Source organism: Amaranthus tricolor, chromosome 4, assembly GCF_026212465.1.
Source record: "Amaranthus tricolor cultivar Red isolate AtriRed21 chromosome 4, ASM2621246v1, whole genome shotgun sequence".
NCBI lineage: Eukaryota > Viridiplantae > Streptophyta > Magnoliopsida > Caryophyllales > Amaranthaceae > Amaranthus > Amaranthus tricolor.
This window is the reverse complement of record NC_080050.1, coordinates 26,975,728-26,994,664: the sequence shown is the minus strand read 5'-3', so window position 1 is coordinate 26,994,664 and position 18,937 is coordinate 26,975,728. Positions and strand designations below refer to the sequence as shown.

Genomic DNA, 18,937 nt, shown 5'->3' with positions numbered 1-18,937 from the left:
CCGCCGTTTCAAACTTTCAATTGATAAGAACATAAACAAAAACACTTCTAAAGTCAAAATTCATTTGGACATGTCTACCTAATAACTAACATTTGTATATACTTCAAATTGAGTCAACTCACTATGAATTATTTATTTATTTATTTATTTGTTGAGATAAAACTTATACTATGAATTAAAAGCATATGTATCCAAAACAAGCTTCAATAAAAACGAGATATGGACAAAAACTTGCTTATTCATAAGGGTCCTTTACTCTTTTAAATCATACAGTATTAAAATAATAAAAAACTTGTTAAATAAGCATTTTTGTGCTTAGTAATATAACACCATAATAATAATAATAATAATAATAATAATAATAATAATAATAAGATGGGACAAAAAGAAAAGAGTAATTCACAAAGAATTATTTTAATGATAAAAAGAATAAGTGAGTAAGTCCATATAGCTGATAGCTTCCACCATTGCCAAATGCGAAGATTGAATGAGATGATCTCTCCTTTTCCCATAGCTTAAGACCCATAAAATTAATTATAATTTAATGATGAAAAAGTTGGTTAGGGAAATTATGAAAAAGAAAAATAAAAAATATATTTGAAGAGCATGGATGGAGTTTTTGTTAAAAAGAATTGTACAATTTTTTTTGAACATCAGGGGTTGTTGATCAAGTGCTTGGACCTTCAGAATGCACCACCATTGTATCTGTCTCTACAGAGCTGTTTTGTTGACCTTGTGATTCTTCTGTTATTTGTAAAACTCTTATTGTTATAATGCTTCTATATAATTAATAATATATCAAATAAAAATATATCGAGTTTTTATACTAATTTATTATATAATATATCATTGTAGATATATTGACAAGAAAATACAATTGAAATAGATTATGTTTCTTGATATTATGAGAACATACCATTATAAGGAATATTAAACTAAAATCTATTTTAAAAATTTTAAATTTATAAGTATTAATTACATAATAAAGCAAAAAATATAAAATTTATTGCTAAACTACACATCAAAATATATTATTATGTTACTTTTTGATTTTGTTTTCTAATTCATGTTTTCCGATATATTATTTTTATTGTTAACATACATCATGTTTATTAGCATTCAAACAAAACATTTAATCGATTAAAATTAAAGAATAATTTATTTTTTACGAAATAATTATGTACTCCTATAAAGAAATGTGTATTTCTCCTAATAATTTATTTTATAATGTTTTTGTTTTTATAATGTTAAGCTTAAGCTGATGTTTGAGGCCCCAAGATATGTTATATACTCTAACACGCCCCCTCACACGAGAGCCCTTTAAGCTAGAAGTGTGGATGCAGCACAGGCCCTCCTCATACCTGGTGCTAAATATTCCACTTAAATGAGGGATGATTGAGATTCGAATTCGTGATCCCTTGTCACGTTGGCTTCTGATATCATGTTAAGGAACCAACTCAACCAAAAGCTTTTAGTTGAGATAATTCCTTGATATGGTATCAGAAATCAGTGTAACAAGAGATCCCGGGTTCAAATCTCAGCTATCCCTTATTTAAAGTGGAATAGTTAGCGCATGTGCGCATCCACACTTCTAGCCCAATGAGCTCTCGTGTGAGGGGTGTGTGTTAGAATATATAACATATCATAGGGTCTCAACTATCAGCTTAAACTTTTGGTTGACATGGTTCCTTGACAATCCTATTGGAAAAGTTTTTTATTTTATTGTATCTTAAATCTCATATAAATTATTATAACTTATTATTACTATCACATCATCAAAATTTTCAATTCCACACGAAGAAATGTTTTACATTAAATTTCAAAGAAAATTAATAAAAGAGATAATAAACTAAGATTTTAAATTATTCTATACAATAATAAAACTCAACACCCGAACAAATATTTAATTAATTTCTAAAAAGTAGATACGTATAGTTATTTAATTGATTATGAAATTACCATGTGATAATATCATTGATGTTAGACCATGAAAATGCATTGCTAATGAGATAATATCATATTATTTTTGGAGAAGAAGAAAAATAAATTGTATATCAATTAAACATAATTAATGAAAAAATTGTAAATAAATATATTTTTGTTTCGCATAGGTATATTGTTTTAGATGACAAGACACCTAAAACATTTTAGTATGTTGAAGTGAAATTTTTTCGGAATTTTATTGAAATTCAACTTAAATAGCTTATTAGGTCACTAAACCTAAACATAAAATCAAGCAAGTAATTTTTAGATCACAAGGTAGGCTAAGAGGATGGAGAATTTGGTGAGAACCAAACTGAAAAATCTTTCTTAAGGAAAATAATACTTACTTCATCTAAGATAAAACTAGATCATCAAAACGAAACAGATAGTTCAATTGAACACTTAAATCACTATATACTCCCTCTATTCCATTGAATTTGCATCATTTTCTATTTTGGTCCATCCCACTTAAATTGCATCGTTTCTATTTTTGGACAATAACTCACCACTTTTGTTTAATCTCATCCATATATTTTAACTCTCTTTTAATTTTATCCACACAATTCATTATCTCTCTTTATTTATTATCACTTTCTTAAAACTTACACACTTCCTCTTTGATGCAATTTAAAGAGAACAGATAAGTATTACTTATGTCCCTTTGAATTTACACCGTAAAACTCAAAAGACGCTCATATAAACCATTATAATGCAAATTCAAATAAAGAGAAAAAGTACTTCATATCATAATTTAAGAAGCCCAAAGCAAAGTGGGCCTAGGTGCCCAAAACACAAGTAAAAGCAAAACTTGAGACTTGAGTGTCCTTGAACGGGTCATCTAAAAATCTGACAGTAAAATAGACATTACTCAAAGATTGATTTTACTCGACGAATGAGAATAAGTGAAACAAGTAAAACAAGCATGAATAAGGGAGAGTGGGCCAGGTTTGGCCTTGTGGACCTAATTATGTACATTAGACGTACATACTGCAATGTATACAGGCCTGCCAATCAGCAAAGAAAGAGGAAAGCCCTTAAAAGTTGTCATAGTGAGTAGAAGGGTGAGAGATTGGAACCACACATCAACAAGTACAGTTTGCTAAAGTTGTTCATTTGGGTCATCAGGTTGATTTCGAGTAAGATATTTTACATCAGTTTGAAATTGGATTTTAGGTCCATATTGTTTTTTACATAACTATAAATCATTTTTTAAGTCGAGTCAAATCAGATTCGGTTATAAGGTCGGATAAATTTTGGATCATCGGGTCAGTTTTGAACACTTCTAGTCCCTGCGTTGCATTTTTTATAGATCACTCTTAATCTATATTTTACTCTTAATCTATAAAATAATATATGTTCAAATAGGATCTTATTTGAGTCGCCTCAATATAATAAATATTAATATCAATTTTTTATAATTTTAATTATGTTCAATCAGAGATGTTGATACTTGAACAATTAATTTGACATGTGTGCTAAACTAAATGATATATATACGAAACTAATTGAGACATCTAGAGTGGAAATAGGGTATGTAATTTTCTATTTAGGAATAAATTCAAATAATTGTAACTTATAGTTGTAAATGCAAAAATAAACACTACTCTTCTCCCTACTTAAATTTCTAAATTGTTCATTTTAGTGTGACCTGATGAATTTATCCCACTTTATTTTTAGATATAACCCATTCACTTTTACACTCTATATTTCTTTTTTATCTAAATATTATGCTCTAACCGAAAATATTCAATTTCTTAATTTTCTTATCAAAAGTTAATAAGACTAAATGGTTGGATATTGCATGACTTTCCAAGAAACATGTATTGTTGGTATCAAATCATGCCTATCAATATCCTTAAAGTAGTTTCTCTCTATGATTATCATTTGGCTTCTAAAGGTCCCAAATATTCCTAGTTGCTTGTGGCTTCTAAGTGTAAAAAATATACCCTCTCAATTTAGATCAAATTGTTTTTAATGGTAAAATTTACTTTTGTAAAGTTTTGTTTAAAATAAAAGGAAGAAATAAAAAAAAAGGTTGAAAATTTGTAGATGAAATGAAAATAAAAAATATATATATGCAAATGAGATAATTATAGAAAGAATTGAATTTACACACGAGATGACAAATGATAATGAGAATTAATTTGTTCAAAATAAAAATGTTGTAAAATAAATAAGCCATCTAAAATTTCAAAAGTGTAGCAAAATAAGTTTGATTGATACTGAATATTTGAATGTTATTTATAATAAATTACTAAAATTACTTTATGTTTAAGTTTCTATCAAAATTGGCTTGTCTTTGAAAAATAGCTTTATCAAATCTATTTTGTATTCTTGATATGAAGGGTTACAATATAAATTTGTGAAATGGTAACTTAAAAAACACGAAAATTTGTTTGAGACAATTATTCATGCTTGGATCAAATTTTCAAGTTTTTTTTTTCTGAAAGTTTCAATTTATGTTTTTTAAGTAAGCATATAAATTATAATATAAGATGGACATCAATAAATTAATAATACTCCATTATTTTTTTTTTTATAAATTTTAAAGCTATTATCTGAACATATGCACTAATTGTATAGATTAGAAAAATTGTAATTTATATGCTATCTTATTCCACTTTCAATAAATCATACCAACTTTTTTTTTTTTTTTTTTTTTATGTAGTATCATCTAAAATAAGGATATATATTCCCTTTTAATAGGAGAATTAAATAGGTCTTATTACTTTTAGAGATACTAATGCATCACAAAATCTTTGAATATATCCCACTACATTTCACATCACTATAATCTATCTATCTATAACAATAAAAGAGTATAAAGTTTGGCCTTTTCATGTATAATATTTCATTTTCTTCCTTAGTTCTCATAAGAATTATTACAGTCAAAAGCTTCTTAAGATCTTAGTTGATTTGTAAGGTCCACTATGAGGATATATACAAAGATGGATTGAACATAAAATCACTTATAATTTATATTTATTTCTATGTTCTATATTTTTAATGGTTCTTTTTATTACACAATACAAAGTAAATATTTTTTTTTTCAACATACACTTATTTCCTTATTTTGAAATAATTATATAATAATTATAATCCTTAATACATGCATGATGAGGAATATAGTGCATGCATATGAAGAGCTATGAACTTTTGCATGGACCAAGTATAATACACACTATTTTCAATTTAAATGGAAAAATGCACATTATTCTACTATAGATATATATAGTCCATACAAGAAGTCATAAAGTCACATGTGGTTACAGTGCAGGGCCGTTTCCTTCAGTTCACTTTTACTGTTCACTTTCGTGTTAGATTTTTTAATTATATATTGCTATTATTATTTTATATTTTTAATCCTCTAATCCCCTTAATATTTATTTTATAGCTTACGCTCGTACGTATTATATAAATTTTTTTTATACATTTTCTCAACCAGCTTTTTATTAAATACAAATACTATGAATCAAAATTTTATTTATGTATGACTCTGATCTGAATACTCTTTTATTTCTTTGAGTTTGTTTCACGCAATATTAAATAATATACTTTTTAATAACAATTACAAAGAGATAATAAGAAGGGAGAAAATTAATACCTGTAGAAGATGCTGGGACAGGATGGGTATGCTGAGTAAGAGAAACGGCATCAGAAGGAAAAGCAGGCGCAGGATTAGGATACTGGGTGAAAGGTGCGCCATCAAGCTGCGTAGGATAGTAAAGATAAGAGGGGCCAGGCATACGATGCGCTTGAGGGGAGGAAGAAAATCCAGGTCTGGTAGTAGGCATAGAATATCCAGGATAATAAAAAGGAGCCCCAAGAGATGAATTAGAAGGGGACCCACCATAGAATTGTGCATAGTACTGCTGTGATTGCTGCTGCATTTGTGGGTTGTATAGCCCCTGCATGTATCCCATCACCTTCATTTTTCCATCAAATTTTTCCACAGTTTTTGTCTCTTCAATTATATATATATATATATATATATATATATATATATATATATATATATATATATAAAAGATTAAATAAGAAGAATTTTAAAATGAGAAGGGTGAGAAGGATTTTTATTTGATTTGTTTTGTTAATATATATACAAAAAAGAATACTATGTTATAAATTAAGAACATTTTAAAAATTATTTTATAGTTACCTTTCTGTGTAACATAGTTACTTTTTCAATCATGTGTTTTTGGCTCAATTGTGACCATAAAATTTTTTTATTTTAGTGAAATCAAGGGTGTGGAGGACTTCTTACCCTTCTCATTTTCAACCCCTATTCATTAGATCCCTCCCATATATATATATATATATATATATATATATATATATATATATATATATATATATATATATATATATATATATATATATATATATATATATATATATCTTCATAAATCATAATATTGCTCTCTAAAATAATTATGATCCATTTGATGCATAGAAGATCCACATTTTCTAATTTTATATTTGCTCCGTTTTATTATACTTGCTACTGATAATCACATTTTCTCACACAACATATCTTAATTGGGTACCAGTATTTCAGAACTGAAGTACTAATACATGGATGACATACACTTATTATTGTGCGTGTATACATATGTATATTGGACTATGAAGCATTTTACACATGTAAAATGTTTTTTCATAAAATATACATATTTATATATTATTGTTTATTATCCATGCAAGATTCGTATAATGGATTTCTTCTTTTTGACAAAAAAAATTGATATCACAAATTTTTTATACTAAAAAGATTTTAAAAGAGGATATATTATTTTAACAAATCATATTTATGAAAAAAATTCCGCGTACATTACTAAGAGAAGTAAACTTTTCGTAAAGGCTTTACTAATATCCATATTATTTTAAGTAATATTTTCAATTATGAGGGAAATTACAAAACAAAACATTTATACAATGTTTTAGTATTTTTGATTGTAATTAGTCTCAATTCTTAATATACAAAATCACACGTTCTTGAGCTCTTTAAATTAAATCATGGATATTAATTCATTTGAAACTAATAAAGTAGTACGGTTAAATTATTATTATCAATTTTCGTGAAAATAATATATGTAGATTAATGATAAAGACAGAATAAAGGAACTTACTTGGTAAGTATAAGCCGTATAAGGGTACCTGCATCACACAAAGAGCATTTAGTTGACATTGAGTGGCCTCAAATTATTATAATCTTTCATTACTTCTACTCCTGCAGAAGAAACTACCCATAACTAGAAATCCTTACCTTCCTCAAAATATTGTTTGTAAAAAAAAAAAAAAAAAGTGGTCCCATACCCTTATACAATACTCAATAGCATTAACTCAATTCAACACCAGAATATACAGCTTTGACTAACAGCATTTCAAGTCTACATATCAATCAAACTACTCTTCATTGGTTTTAAATTTTAGTCATGTAATACTTCAATCTCATCTAACATGTACTTCTCAATTACATGTAGGTATGTTCTTCCATTCAAACATGTAGAACTTTTTTAGCAGCATTAAGGTAGGCTGAAGAGAGAAAAGAGTCAAGAAAGGAGGCAACAAGAATCAAACTTAATTCCTTATTGAGGAAATATAGATTGAAGAGAGAAAAGAGTTAGGGGAGGAGGCAGCAAGAATCAAACTTAATTTTTTATTGAAGAAATATGTACATATTTCAACTGAAACAAGACCTAATTTTCAATTCTTTAACTAGAATGTGAGAAGTGAATCGATCTTTGAAGCGTGAAGCGGAATAAAGTGGTTCGATGTTAAATGTAGAAGAGTAATTCGAAGTCGCCTTAGTAATTCATTTTCTACGATGTCAAGAGCGAAACATGAATAACTATCCATCCTCATGTTAACAATACTGCCTCCATCTCAGCACGAGTATCCTCTTTACTTTTGCATAGATTTAAAGAAAAAATTACAAGTCAATAAATAGAAAATAAAGTCGAGATATTTTATATTGTTAAAACAAATTTGAATTACGAACAACTTTTCTGAATAATGGAATAAGACACGCCACACATGTGCTGAACTAACCCAAATAGAAAATGATCATTACATGCAATCATTGATTGTGAGTTGTTACAAGTTAAGTGATGCAATCTCTAGTCTAAATTTTGCATTTTGCTGCAATGCCGGTCTCAAGAGTTAAATTCTAAGGAGGGCTATGATAGATTAGTGACGCAACCAACTTTATTCGTAATCACATCTTATGACATGAAGCTGACCCTTGCAAATATATGAAAGTTTTGGCATTAATGATGTAATTCATTGTCTAATTTAACATGGCTAGTGCTTTTCTTTTTTTTTTTTTTTTTACTTACTACTTAATCAAGGTTTAACCACAAAAGAAAGTAAAATAACCTAATAGAGAATATGGAAGTAGATGGCTTAATGGAGTACACTTAAAATGTACTAAAAGGGTAAGTTGTTCATCAAAAAAGTATAGGATTGAAAATATGGTGTGACCTCTTACTGTTGTAGATATATATAGGACCACTAATGCATTGAGAAGTCACTATAACTAGTAGAAACAATTTAGGTCGGCCATACTCCCTACACTTGATCTATATTTGTATGTGGGTGCTAATGGAAGAATTATTACTACTATTATGACTCTATAGTAAATGAATATACATGACCTTATAAAATCAAGGTAAAATATCTTCAATTTGGCTCATCAAATGAAACATTGTACTTCTTTTCACTAGATGCATCAAATCACAGATACAATACTCTCTCCGTTTCTTAAAGTTTGTCTTATTTAACCCAGAAAAACTCTCACAAAAATTTACCAAAATGGGCAAACTCAAAAGAACGATGTATGTTAATTCTTTGTGTGTCTTATGGATATTGCAACACTAGCTTGATTCCTCAATATGATAGCTTTAAGTAAAAAGTAACGCGAACTCAATAAGACAGACCCTAATAAATTAAAATGAATGGACTAGACAATACAATGTAATAAGAATAAGTTGATAGGTAAATAATTTGTAATTGAAATCCTTAAATTGAGCGGTTGTCTTGAATATTTTTTAAAGTCTGAGCAAAACTTTTATATTGTGTTTTATGTTAAAAAGAATTTATTTTTAATAATAATTAACAACAAATTTGTTTCGCCTCCTTTATATATAATCAAAGAAGTCTAACCTAAGTATAAATGTTAAAAACAATTCAATTGACCACTGAAATCGATCATTTGACCATCATAATGAGAGAAGATAGAAATTTGAATAATCTTAAAAAAATAAAAGAGTTACAAATAACTTAAAAAAAGCCTAACAATTGTTTATTGTATTAAATTTCAAAAAAAATGGGTTGACTTATTTGAGTTTAGTTTTGACCTTCTCCAAGATAGTTGACTTTGTATTATTTTAATCCAATAGAAATATATATATATATATATATATATATATATATATATATATATATATATATGAAACTAATAAGAGGCCAAAGAGATGATGGTTTCAACATACATTTGGGGGTAGTTTTTGTACTCCTAGTATTAGTTTGTGAAGGGTGAAGGTGATGCCATGCTGGCAACATATTAATAAATTAGCAACTGAATTATATGAGGAAGAGGATGGCATGTAGTAGAAAGTTTTACAGGGTGTCTTCAATGTGTCTAAACCAGCTGTATTCTTCACCTTATTCAACCTTACTCTTCTCCAACTCCTAATAACATTATAACACATACACATTTTACCAACTCACCCCCACTTGTTTATAAAGTCTCCTTACATTATATTAGACCTTAGGTCTATCAACATATCAGGGTGAGCCCAATTCAGCTTCGGGTTATATATAAATAGATCAGATATTCCTTGACCCAATGTAAGACATTTAATTAATTGGGTCGACTTGATTTCGACCAACTTAATTGTTTATTAATTAATTAGGTCAAAAGTCTCAACTTAAACCCACTTATTTTGGTTTAATTCAGTTCAGGTCAACTTTTGCCATGCTTAATAGTCCTACTATCCATTTTACAAACTAAACTAAACAATGTGTTTGAATTTTATAATTGTTTATTTAAATCGCTTATAATTCCTCTGTATCTTTGAATTTGTAATTTAAGCGATAAGACAAATTGAATAATACAGGAAAAAAAATATTTGTCTCGATATATATTCCGCTTTACTTTATTATTATCAATTATATATACATGGTACATTATATTTGATCATATCATTATTGATCATATGTCAATGCCAACTATATATGAAACATAAGAGAAAGTTAGCATCAAATGCATCATTTATGTATGCTGCTACTATCTTCCTATCTTCCTACATTTGTCTCCTAGTATGGACCATTTTTATTTTATTACAATACCTTTTTTTTCTTTATTCTCAACATCTTCTCTATAAAACCAACACCATTTTCAGCCTTTTTGATTTTTCTATATTGTGATAATATATTAAAACTAGAGTTTTTTTTATATTGTGTAGCAAAATCAATGAATCGCGAGAGTACATGCAAATGGCCAATAGATTAAACGTTTGTTCTAATAAAAATTTTAGTTAGAAGCAAGTCAAGACAAACATAGAATAATGTATAATAACAAATAATAATTTATGAGTGGGGTGAAAAGAAAAGAAGAGTAGATAATTGAAGTAGCACTAGTAAAATGGAAAATGTCCTCACCCATAAGGATAAAAATATGGTGTTGGCAATGTCTGTTGTGGTGTTGGCATTCCACTATACGACGTTGACGATGCCTGTCCTTGTACTCCTCCTCCTCCTCCTCCTTGTGTTCTACCTATATATTAAATTTTATAATAATATATGTCGCACATTGAGTAACCAAAAATGTTATATGTCAAAATTTTTTACATATAGATATATAAATCGCTGAATATTCTACGTTATAGAAGGGTGGTTGAGATTCAAATTTATAATCTCTTATCACGTTAGCTTTGATATCATATGAAAAACCAACTAAATAATAATTAAAACCCCCATAGTATATTATATATATATATATATATATATATATATATATATATATATATATATATATATATATATATATGTTAAATTAGGCTGAACTTATTGTGAATGCCAGCATATTAACGGGAAGACACAAGTGCACACACTTCATAAGCTAAGGAGATATATATCATCCCAAAACCATATGGCAATGGGAAGAAGGTCTCTAATAGCTTATAAAGCGTGCACATCATTTTCAATTTATCGATGTGGGATAAGTCATCCCAACAATATACTCCTAAAAAGTAAGCATACATTGATATGAAATTGTGACAAAACTAATTCAAATTAAGCTATTTTCGTAAACAAATTATTTTGGATGGTGGTAGTAATTTTTTAATGTCAATTGTGAACATATATGTAGATTATAATTGAGATGGAAAACTAATTGAAGTGAATATGTATTTGTTTATCCGTTTCTTTGAATTTGTTGCATTAAATTTAAAACCTTTCCTTTTAATTTGTGTAATGAGAAATTTAAAGGGATGGAATCATAAATTTGAAGAAATAAATGATATAGAAAAATTAGACCTCTTGGAGGAGAAGGCCTAGGGCGACCAAAGGAAGCAATGTTGCAATTAGCTCTTCGTCCATCGATCATTGGGTTAGCATCCAAACACGCCCTTGTAGCGGCAGCAGGGTCTCGGAATGTCACCTATTTTATTTTAATTAATTTAGTAATGCAATATTCACTAATCAATCTACGTTGATCAACAATCAAAACTACCCAAATTTTAATATTTATAACTTAATCAATTACTGTCACTGATGTTATTAAGTGATTCGAGCCTAAACCAGGCTTATGAGATAAAATATATACAATTTAACCATTATTAGCGATAATAAAACAATTATTTTCAGTTGACTAATAGAAATACAAATAATTTAATAAATTATTTAAAAATATTGGATCATTTAATTTGAAACCAAAAAAAATATAAACGTTTATTCGAAGAAAATTAAACTTACAAAACCGTAGCCTTTGGACTTGCTAGTATTCTTATCAGTAATGATAACAGCTTCAAGAATCTCGCCAAATTGCTCAAAATAAGCACGCATTCTTTCCGTAGGAGTCTCCCATGCTAAGCCTCCAACAAACACTTTTGTGTATGTTGTATCACCAAATGGTGATCGATATTGATGATGTCCATGATAATTAGCCATACTAATACTTCTATATAAATGTTGATAAATATATAAATATATTATATTTATATAGTAAATTAAAAAAAATGATAAATTCCCCCTTGATTGATTAAGCTCTTAATTAAGCTCATAAAACATGAAAATGACAAGAACTAATTTCTTTGATCATCATGATCATGATCATGATGTTGATGATAGTGATCATAATGAAGCTTATCTGGATTCTTCTATGACTGAAGAATCATAGAGAGAGGGAGAGAGAAGAGAAGGAAAGAGGATGATGATGATGATGATGGGTGGAGAAGAATTAAGAGAGAGAAAAGGGGTGTTAGGTTAAGAGGAGGAAGAGATAGAGAGAGAAAGAGATGGATGAGACAGCTGCAAACTCTAATTTGCTGTCAAGTAGGAGTAATAAGAGAGAAAAAGGGGGAAAGAGTTTGAAGGAGGATTATTATGTAAATAATGTTATACTACTTCAACTTCTATAGGAGTATAATCCACAAAGATAAAATGACAGCTGCTTGACTATATTATTGACTAGGTCTTTTTTGTCTATTCATCATTACTTGGATTACTTTATTACAAATGGAACTTGCTACTATTACTCCTACTATCCCTCTTCCCATCTCTGTTTACGTTGTGACAATTCATCTCATAATCTCAGCTTATTAATTCATTTGCTCGGATATATTTATGGAATATTTATGGGTTTAGACCCACAAACTAAAAGTAATGAGCGTTTAGTTACATAGAGCATTTGATAAGTTTCACTCTTTTCCAAAACCATATAGCTCGTATTAGGATGATTACTCTCACCATGCATTATATTAAAGTTCACAATTCAATATTTTGACCATGTTGGATTTTCTTCACCTCTAAAGTATTTCCAACACCTTCCATCAAACTTTCTACTAACAGTGTTCTATAGACTTCGTTCACACTATTTTTCGTTTTGACCAACCTAATTATTAGAGGTGTTTATGTGATCGGGTCGATTTCTAGTCAGAAGTTTCGGATCAGTTCAAAATTGAATCTTGTATCCATATTGATTTTTACATAATTGTAAATCCATTTAAGTTGGGTCAAATCAAATTCGATTAAAAGGTTATGTGAATATCGAATCTTCAGATCTATTTTAAATATTTCTACTAATAATAAGTATTTTCTAATGATTATACTTAATTCTACCTATTTAAACACCTTTTTAAGGTTGATTCACTCTAATTTCCATATAAGACTTTCTAAGTTTTTCTAATTTATTCTTCTCTTAATCACCATTTGTCATCCTTTAGGTGTAAAGTGTTCAATTCCAACCTTTCTTTCTTAATTTTCAATGAATATATTTAATTTTGAGCACACAATCAGATCTTATCTCAATTAAAATATGTATATATTAATTTTCTCATTAATTAGGTAAATTTTTGAATTTTAAATATAATTGTTTCTTTTTCATCGATCAACCATGTACTCAAAAGAACCGAATATGTTAGAGTTTATATTATTTTCATTTAAGTTTAGTTTTGGTTGAGTTAAGGTTGAGTTATCTCAACATATTTCAATTTCAATAAATGTAGCTTAATTCAGTTTAGATTACATTATAGTATCATAAGGACCAACCTAGTATGTAGACTTTAAAGTTTTGGACTTATTTCGCCTATGTTTCATACTAATATTTGACTTTTTACTAAAAGGCCTTGTTCCGACTGAGTTGATTTTAATTTTTTTCTAATTTACCTTCATAGAGTGACAGATTGTCGTAGACTCGTGTGGACAAGTTTATGATTAATAGTGGACTTGTGTAAGAAATGAGTTCGACAATATACAAATTAGATGAGATTCTTTCGGAAATAATATAATAGTAAGAGGAAATTGTTTGCTAAATTTATATGTTAGTCAACATTATCTAACTCAATCACCGATATAAAATCACGTATTTCCTCAACAATCCCTCAAGTATGAGCCCATAATATTTTATGAACTCATGATGGCTACCATAAAATTGACTCTAATACCAGGCAATTCCGTTATGGGCTCATGTGGACAAGCTCAGACCCATTCGATATTTATCCGATCGTATATAATCGATTTGATTAATTTGATCCGACTTGTAAAAATGTATTTACAATGATGCAAAAATAAATATAAATACAAGACTTAATTATAACTCGAACTAAAACTCTCGACCCTAAACTAATCCAATAACACTGTGTGTGTCAGGATCATTCTGGTCTTTCTAATCCGTGTTAATTGTGCAGGTCACTTGTCATTTTGAAAAATAATCTTATTACTATTTGACTTGTTAACAAGAACAAACCCAAAAATTCAACTAATCCCTAAGGACATCTCATTAGACTAAATTTAATTTAGTCATTAATTAATTAAATTCCGTTTAAATACAGGTTGAAACACATATAAACACCTATATATATTGATGATCACTGAGGATGACGCACATCAATTTCATGGAGTACTTGAGTTTAACATAAATATCCACTGTGACATGTCCCTGTATGGCGTATTACTATGCTTGAATTATGACTAACATACGTGGCAAGTAGAAACAATATTCACCTTATAAACAATTGTAGTTTAGATCAAAAAAGGTTTCGGCGGCATCCGTTACATTAACGTATTAGTGTATTACGTACCTATTACATACGTATTAAATGTAAATATTTACAGTGATAAAAAAAATAAATGAAAAATTAATCTCCTCATTTTGAATTGAAATTTACCCTTGACCCCAAAATAAGATTTTAATTGCTCTTTATCTCCATCATACTCATACCATTGCACTCTATCCTACTCATTATTATTATCACATTTTATTTTGATAACGTCAAATTTATATAGTTCTTTGATTTCGGAGTATAATAAATTATATTAAAATGACTAATTAAATCATGTGTACTTCATATTTATATGAAGTTTCACATTATGTTTGCTACTAAGGGTCAATTAGGAAGATCTTTATTATTAATTTTATCACAATACAACATAATTTAATTTTAGCGGGATATATTTTGCGACATTTAATTTAAATGTCACTACATCAAATTTCTAATAGTATATATAGTGGATTTAGTGACATTTATTAGACTTTTTAGCAGCATAATAAAAAATTATACTAAAGTTTTTCGCAACATAAGATCTAATGACATTTCTCATAAATGTCATTACAGACTATACTAAGTTAGGATCTATAAAATATGCCACTAAAGAAAAAAAAAATGTCACTAAATTACTTTATAGGGGAACTTAAAATAAAAAGGAAAAATTACCTAATAATCCAACATTTTCATGATTTTCCTACAATAATCTCAACTATTGATTAACCATAAATGATCTCAACTTTATAGGGTATTTGCCTAGAGTAAATTTAAGTATCCAATGACATGCTATAATAGGCAATTTACCAGAAAGAGTAAATTAAAGATTAATATAAAGTTCGAGAAAAGTTTTAAAATTTACATAAAAAATTCTAAAAGAATTTTAACATTTTTTTTGACATTTATTTTAATTTATCTTTTTTTAAAAAAATAAAAATTGTTGTAGCACGTCACCCGGTTACCCGAGTTTGCTCTAGGAAAATACCCCATAAAGTTGGGATTATTCATGGTTAATCAATAGGCGGAATTATTGTAGAAGAATCATGAAACTATTGGATTATTCTGGGTAATTTTTTCAAATAAAAACCAACACTTATTACACTAAAAATATAAATCAATGGCACTTTTTAATGTCACAAAATCCAATATCGCGAAAAGTTAAATTTGTTATAGTATCACTAACAAAGATAAGGTGCATGCTCTCGATGTATCCCCAAAACGTCATCCTATGTCAAGGTGGAAGCCACTTAATGGCATTGGGATAATGTAGTGTACAAAAAATTATAAAAAGTTGTTAATAATAATATGTATATAGAGACGAATCAAACAAGCTAGATCTCACTTGATCATATTTTAACTTATAATTAAGAATAAAATATAAATTAATAATCAACAATAAATAATATTAAAAATTAAAATAGAACAAAAATAATGAATAAGATATATAGTGAATAAGATAAAGTTGTTAATAATAATATGCTCCATACCCTTAATAGGAGTGGGTGGATGTTTTTGGGTTATTTAAGTAATTAGATTTTTATTATTGTCATCCATATTATGCGCTAAATTTCAATGTTGTGTATGCAATGTAAAACGCGATTTGAGTGTTTTTTTTACCTATTAGCTGACTTGTTACAATTACTGCCTTTTCATATACTAATTATAAATATAACTGTTGTGATTAGTGTGACTTGAGTGCACAATTGATGAGGTGCATTCATGTGTGACCTTTGGGATGGAATCCCATGAATGTGTTAAGTTGGTGTATTAAGTTGATTATTGTGGTTTATGATGGTGATTAAATATGGATTAATAAGGTAATGAAGTGTGAGAGTTATGGGACTTAATGAAGAAGTGGAAAGGTTGATTCAAGATGCTCTACAATGTAAAATCGAGCAATACTGTCAGAAGCCTCTGAAGAGCCGCTCGACCAGCTCGCTCGACCGAGCGAGCTCCAGGTTGGGTCGAGCGGTCAGACAGAATGCTCCAGAATGCAGCTGATACTCGCTCGACCGAGCGAGCTCTCTGATCCGGTCGAGCGGATCCTCTGATGTGCATGGGATGCTGTTTTTCGACCTTTCAAGTCCTTTGAGTTATTTCATATTATTCATTACCCTATATTAATGTTGTATTCATAAGAGCTATTGATATTCTTGTATCTAGTACTATATATAGAGCTCTCATACTCACATTGTAATCAATCCACAAATACACCCCAAGCCAAACACTAGCCTATATCTCTTCTCTATTGTAATTCTCCATATTTGAGAGTTCTTTGAACTCCTTTTGATAATATAAGAGATACTACACACCGGAAGACGTAGCCTTAGTTGGGTGAACCTCGTTAAATCTTTGTGTCATTTTATTGCTTTATTTTCTCCTACAAACATCGATATTATTGATAGCGTAATTTGTTTGTCACAAAACCTCATACACTCGATCTTGGTAATATTGAAGTTTGAAACACATTGTTCGAACTCTAATACATCGACGTTTTCAATAACCATCACAATGTTAGTATTATTGTGATAAAGGCAAATATTTACAATTATTCATGTGGTTTATATTTTTTTTTATTAAGTTTAATGTTTATAATAATATTATGCTTATATTGGAAGATTTTTATGCTATTATAGTAATTTTGGTTATTCATGTCGATTTTAAGTAAGCTTGATCGTTTTGAGCATGATTGGAAAGCTCTTTTGGTTAGTCATTTATTGCTTAGGTGTTCGAATCGAGTATATAATATGTCATGGGAAAGCTTTAAAGTCTAATTTCCAATTCATCTGATCTTGCATCAATGCAATATGTTGTTAAAAGGGAGATTTAATCTTTGCATTATGAACACTTTTCAAACCTTTTGCTTTCATTATTGGCCAAACTTTTTCAATCAAGCCAAAATCACTCTATCAAGCTTCATCATCATCAATAGCATAGAATTATACTAAAAACAATCAAAACCACTCAAAATTTGTATAAATAATATAATAAATAAAGTAGTATAAATTCTCCAGTATATGCATAAAATGACTATTATCGACCAGTTTAAAGTATTATAAATCATGAGAATAAGTACAAATAATTGTAAGTTGCACTTATCATCGAACTTTAGAGTTAGGAAATTAAGTTGATTGTTATTAGAAGGAAAAATAGGTAGGTAAAACTACCCATGACCGGCGGTTAGTACACGCTAAGTCAAAGGCAATTTACTTAAACATCATAAAGGTGTAAAAATTCTTAAAAATAATCGTTAGCTAAACCCTTAGTGATAAGTCGTGATTTTCTCTTTATAAGGCTTAGAAAATGTCCATGCAAAAATCTCTCTTGCATATCTTAATTTGTATTTTGAATTTCTTAAATCCCGCAAAATCTTTTAAAAAATTTTCTTGTTACAATTTTTTTTTAATAGTGTAAAAACTGATTAAACTTTTAGTTTAAAATTTTAGCTTTTCCCTTATATAAGACAACAAATAATAAGTAGGCCGGCCCTAGGTGTTTAGGAGCTCGGAACAAAAGATTATTATGGGCCCCTAAACCATTGTATGTATATAGAAAAGTTCGAACCTTAATATTAGTTGAAAACTAAAACTTGTTGAGAGTCCTGGGTATAGATACGGCTTGCACTTGCTTAGAGTCAGTCCTGATAATAAGACAAACTAAATAAACAAAATATATCCTCTATCCCTTTAAAAATAAAATACATGATTTGACTAGAATATATGAAATAGTGACTTCTCCTTGACGGAGAAAGTATTTAGCTAACCGCAATGTGCAAAAAAAATAAACCAAATAAGTCATTCTCCCGCATGTAACTCTTAGACGGGGTCCATGTGACATGCGACGTCTTACAGTAAAGGATGATTATCATCCACATGACTGGTTTGGAAAATGGCCTTCATGGAATGATTTTATTATGTACTAAAGGAGTACTCCTACTATTTTAAAAGACACTTAAATTGAGAATTTGGGATACTAACTTCTACAAATCGACGGCGTAGAATGATTGTTTATTCACCAATACAAATTTTGAGTTTGTTGGCAACAAGACCAAAATATATATTTATTTTCAACAAACCTAAAATCTTTTCTGTTTTCATATGTTCTTCTCAGATAGAATTTACGAATTTACGAATTTTAGTGTCAAACTTTGACTACGATTTCTCATCTATTGACAAGAAAAAACATATTCA

At 28.6% G+C, this 18,937-nt stretch overlaps 1 protein-coding gene across 2 annotated transcripts; it reads right to left on the bottom strand.

Moving 5' to 3' along the window:
• Positions 1-234: 234 nt before the first annotated feature.
• LOC130811238 (probable RNA-binding protein ARP1) lies at positions 235-12,622 on the bottom strand. Of its 2 annotated transcripts, none has more exons than XM_057677462.1 (6): positions 11,962-12,622; positions 11,524-11,647; positions 10,648-10,762; positions 7,113-7,140; positions 5,588-5,909; positions 235-744 (listed from the first exon to the last, which is right to left on the bottom strand). In XM_057677462.1, exons 1-6 carry the CDS (start codon positions 12,154-12,156, stop codon positions 668-670), a joined length of 861 nt encoding a protein of 286 aa, XP_057533445.1. In that variant the 5' UTR covers positions 12,157-12,622; the 3' UTR covers positions 235-667. The 2 variants fall into 2 exon arrangements, with proteins under 2 accessions (XP_057533445.1, XP_057533446.1); XM_057677463.1 differs by having other exon boundaries at positions 237-744; positions 5,588-5,891.
• Between the last annotated feature and the right edge of the window lie 6,315 nt (positions 12,623-18,937).

Excerpts from the sequence above, each read along its gene's own strand:
- LOC130811238 (XM_057677462.1), bottom strand. The coding sequence starts at position 12,156 with ATGGCTAATTATCATGGACATCATCAATATCGATCACCATTTGGTGAT. Across the intron at positions 10,763-11,523 it reads TAGGCCTTCTCCTCCAAGAG|GTAGAACACAAGGAGGAGGA; the intron begins GTCTAATTTTTC and ends TTTAATATATAG. Across the intron at positions 5,910-7,112 it reads ATACGGCTTATACTTACCAA|GTGATGGGATACATGCAGGG; the intron begins GTAAGTTCCTTT and ends GGAAAAATGAAG.